This window comes from Agrilus planipennis, unplaced genomic scaffold (genome assembly GCF_000699045.2).
Source record: "Agrilus planipennis isolate EAB-ADULT unplaced genomic scaffold, Apla_2.0 scaffold271, whole genome shotgun sequence".
Lineage (NCBI taxonomy): Eukaryota > Metazoa > Arthropoda > Insecta > Coleoptera > Buprestidae > Agrilus > Agrilus planipennis.
In genome coordinates, this window is record NW_020438965.1 from 293,980 (window position 1) to 298,389 (window position 4,410).

Sequence of the window (4,410 nt, forward strand, 5' to 3'; positions counted from 1 at the left end):
GTTTCATCCGTACGTTTGACAGAATTTTACGCTTATTTTGTTTGCTGTTCGCGTTCACTTAAAGCAACCTTAATTTCACAAAAAAATACCTACACATTTTTTAAATGCAATGTGAGGTATAGTTAGGGCGTTCAAAATTGGCTTAGTCCGCAATAAAACTGTTGCATTTACTTTCTTCGTTCGATTTACTAACTAGACTAGAGCGGTTGCTGACGGAACGCCTACCTTTACTTACGACAGACGTTGTAGGGAATATCGCAAACATAGAAAAGAGTTGTCAAGTAGGAATTGTTGCGGAATAAAGAAAAAGGAATAACATTACACCAATTAATGTGCAACAGAAAGAGATGCAGACAAGCACCGCTTACTATTATCCGGTTATCTCTTTTCATTTTGTCTGCACTACTTATTAAGCATTTCCTAATTTAAATCCTTCTCACAGATAATTTATTGCGGACTTTGCCAATTTTTAGATATCTAGGAAGTCAGATAAGTCAGGATGGAAGTAGTAGGGATATAAAGCAGAGGATAGCGCAGGGTCGTGTCGCCCTTAACAAAAAGAAGTCACTTCTACGCTCGGTTAATTTAGAAATTCGAAAATGGTTGTTAAAGGTGTATGTTTGGAGCACGGCGTTGTACGGGTGCGAAACATGGACAGTGGGAGCGGTGAAAAAGAAAAGGTTAGAAGCGTTCGAAATGTGGTGTTACAGGCGAATGATGAGCATACCGTGGTTAGAGAAGGTTAGAAATGAAAAGACATTAGAAAGAATAGGAGAAATAGGACTCTATAGAAGTCAATAAAAAATAGGCGAGATTGGTAGGACACTTTCTCAGGCATGAAGGTCTAGTCAGAGACATATTAGAGGCAGAAGCAGGAGTTAGAAGGGGTAGAGGTAGACCTAGGTTAGATTACTGTTCGCAAATAGTTAAGGATGTGGGTTGTTCTAATTTTAGGGAAATGCGAAGTTTAGCTCAGGATAGGAAAGAGTGGAGGTACGTGCCCAACCAGTCTTAGGACTGACGACCTTATGATGATGAACTATATTTTTGTTAGTTGCAATCTATAAAAGTGGGAGAACCTTTCTTTTACAGAAAAAATTTATTAGGTGCAATATTGCCGAGACCTCAAGACCCTCAACTGTTTGTCTGTTTCAGTACGAGTTGGTCAAGTCTACATTCTGTACATTTTTCTGATCTTAATTCAGTTTTTTTTTAACTTTTCGATGAACAGCTTTTGCCTATTTGTGAAGGCCACTGCTTCTTGGCAAAGCACACTTAAAGTCCTAAATTGACACAAACAAGATTTATCACATTTTTCAAAGATTGTACTTCCGATAAACTTTTCTGAAGCAAAAATTGAAATTAAAGTACAACTAACAAACTTACGTCTGCCTTTGTAATAACGGAAAAGTTGGGGTACAAGTAATATTTGACACCATCGGCTGATCCAGGTAAAGTAGCACCCCTTACTAACAATACCAACAAAACTGCGTAAGGAAAAAGTGCCGTAAACCAAACAACTTTGCCTGAAGTCGATATGCCTTTCCATAAAGAAAAATAGCAAATGATGTACACTGCCAACAAACAAAGTGCCAGGTCCCATTTGACTTCGCCGAGATCGTGGATACCCTCGCTTCTATGTAATTCTAGAATTGCGCGACTGAAAAAGAAAGCTAAAAATTAATCCAACAATAAAAACTAACTACTTAATAAATAACTATCAATATTTTATTGTTCACATGGGTGTACCCCAGGATCTGAATTAGAGCCGGAAACCATTTTCTAGTTTCAAGGAAAATATTAGAACCCAGATGGAACAAGAATTTCCAAGTTCTAGGGAAACTATTACGAAATAGAATCGGCTAGTTCCAAGAAAACCATTACAATCGTCAAGTTCTAGAAAACTACAGGGAATAAGAGTGTTCAAATTACAGGAAAACTGTTGAGAAAAAATCGAGTTACACAAGATCCAACTGAAATCAAAATGGTCTACTTTCAAAGACATTACTGGACACTGAAATCCTGAAGATAAGGAAAACTACAGGAAACAATAGTCTTCAAGTTTCAGGAAAACTATCGATAGTCAGAATCGTCCAGTTCCAGAAGAATCAGATGAAAACAAAATTGTTAACATTCGAAGATACCCCTGGACACTAAAATCGTCGAATTCCAGAAAAAACTACAGGGAACAGAAGCTTTCAAGTTTCAGGAAAACCATTGAGAACCAGAATTATGGAGTTTTAGAAGAACTAACTCAGAACAGAATCGTAGATTTTCGAAGATGCAACTCACTGGGCACTAAAATCATAAAGCTCCAAAAAAACTGCAAGGTACAAGAGTTTTCAAGTTCCAGGAAAAATATTGATGACCAAAAAGTGTGTGTGATTGCAGATATGGTGAAGTGGGGTGAGTTTAAGTCGTAACTAACATTAGTGAATAATCCTATGGTGTTTCTCGAATCATGAGGTGTATACAAAGAAAAAAACTCTGATAACTACAATTTAACGAGTTTTGACAAAGTTATGGGAGTGGNTACAAAGGTTAACAAACGCTGTGGATCATACCTCAACCAGTTCATTCATTTAAAAGGTATATTTGGAAAATAGCAACTTGAGTATTTCGCAGCGCGTACAATTAATTTGTAAATGAGCTTTTTTAAACATTTTTGACAACGCAAAACAATTTTTCTTAAGTCCCGAATTTCGCCGCCTCTCCGAATTTACCGCCCTGGGCACTAGTCCCTAGTATTAATCCATCAGCATTGCTAAACTAAACCTAAAGAACATATTTTATTCTTTTGATGATGGAGTTAATGTGACTGCTATGAAAAATGACAATCCATTTAAACGCCCAGGTATCTAGTGCATGAACTTCTTTTTGTAAGATATATGCAAAAATTCACAACCCTGATATTCTCCTCCAACATCGCATGTACTTCGTCCCAAGTATCCATATCACGTATCAATACCGAATCATCAGCAAAAGTAATGACATTATCAAGTTGTAACATTAGCGAGTTAATGTATACCGAGAATAATAAGGGGCCTAATATAGTTCCCTGAGGTAGTCCTTAGTCAATCTATATAAAAATGGATCGCTAAATGTGTTGCTAAGCGCAAAATTCGAGAACAGCTGTTGCAATTTCGATAACATTTTTTTTTTGAAATATTCCTTGAAGTCCGAGGAAGGTTCTTATGAAGAGAAAAATTGCCCAGAAAAAAGACAAACCAATTTTTTTTATAACATTGAAACTGTTCCTAGTTAAGGAAAAGTGTATGACGGAGCTTCACTTGAGAACGGGGCTTAACAACCGATTTGACTGATTGTTTTTTAGTTGTATTTGTAATTGACAGGACAAGGCTTGCATGAAAGAAAATTTTTGGAAAATACACAGAAAAAGCCTAAAATTTTGACGTTTTGATATTGTGTTTTTTTGTTGTAATTCCATATTTTCGCTTTTTTTGACTTCGTGATTTTTTGCAGGCATTCTTTGGTAGAAGTAACCTGGATTATAACTCTCCACCTGTTGCTAACGGTGAGTACACATAAGTATGATTAATATCCCGCTCGTGAGGGATAAAAACACGACCTTTCCATTTAACTCTGCGTATCGCAATCGTGCAATTTAACATTAATCTGCCTCTCTATTTTATTCATTGACGTTTATGTAGCGGTCGCTTTCGTCTATTGCACGCGTTATTCTTTTCAACTTTTCCCGACGCATTTCGTCCATACGTTTTCCTTTTTAAGTGAAAAAAGGTTTAGCTTGTAACATTAGTCGAAAAAGATCTGTACTAATGTCTTGAGACCAACCGCTTTCATACAAACACACATACATAAGTACATATATATTTTTTTCAGAAAGGTGCACATAAATACACATTAGTGAAAGAGAAGAGATTTATTATGTTGTGTGTAGTAGGGCCAACATTTATTAGAATTCCTTTCTGCAGTTATAAAGGCAAATGATTAGTGATGTAAGACTTATTTGGGTTTTTAGGTCAGCTAAAAGGACCGTACTAGGGTTTATCGGTTTTTAAAAACCGGTTTTTTGGAAAAAATTATAAAATTCGAAAACCGGTTTTTTAATAGAAAATATCGGTTTTCAATGTATGAATAACACTTAAAAAAAATTGAATATGACAAATGTAGCCAAATGTACCAGATTGATGAAAACACTGTTGCAAGCGGTTTGGTTCTTGGAATCATATCGGTCCAGGGCCGTAGCGATGAGGTCGGGGCCCCGGTGCGGTATTCCGCAAGGGGCCCTTCTTAAAATTGATGATCAGAAAAATGTCATTAAAAAAAATGTTTTAATTTCACGAATAGATGATTCCCCGTGCAGCACTGACAGATAACCTCTCACGGTGATGCCAACGTCGCGGTATCGGGAAGGGGGGCAGTTGATTA

The 4,410-nt window shown here is 36.7% G+C and overlaps 1 protein-coding gene and 1 long non-coding RNA gene across 3 annotated transcripts in view; one reads left to right on the top strand and one right to left on the bottom strand.

Moving 5' to 3' along the window:
• The window catches only part of LOC108740341 (sodium-dependent dopamine transporter), a 76,719-nt gene that overhangs the window by 23,472 nt on the left and 48,837 nt on the right, over window positions 1–4,410 (bottom strand). The window contains exon 6 of the mRNA XM_025975283.1: window positions 1,387–1,660. Within this exon, the coding sequence (XP_025831068.1) occupies window positions 1,387–1,660 (274 nt within the window). The remainder of the gene's footprint in view (window positions 1–1,386; window positions 1,661–4,410) is intronic.
• LOC108740360 overlaps window positions 1–4,410 on the top strand; it is an 85,161-nt gene that overhangs the window by 19,088 nt on the left and 61,663 nt on the right. For both annotated transcript variants that reach the window (XR_003231260.1, XR_001938322.2), the window contains exon 2: window positions 3,484–3,535. This is a non-coding gene — a long non-coding RNA (uncharacterized LOC108740360). The remainder of the gene's footprint in view (window positions 1–3,483; window positions 3,536–4,410) is intronic.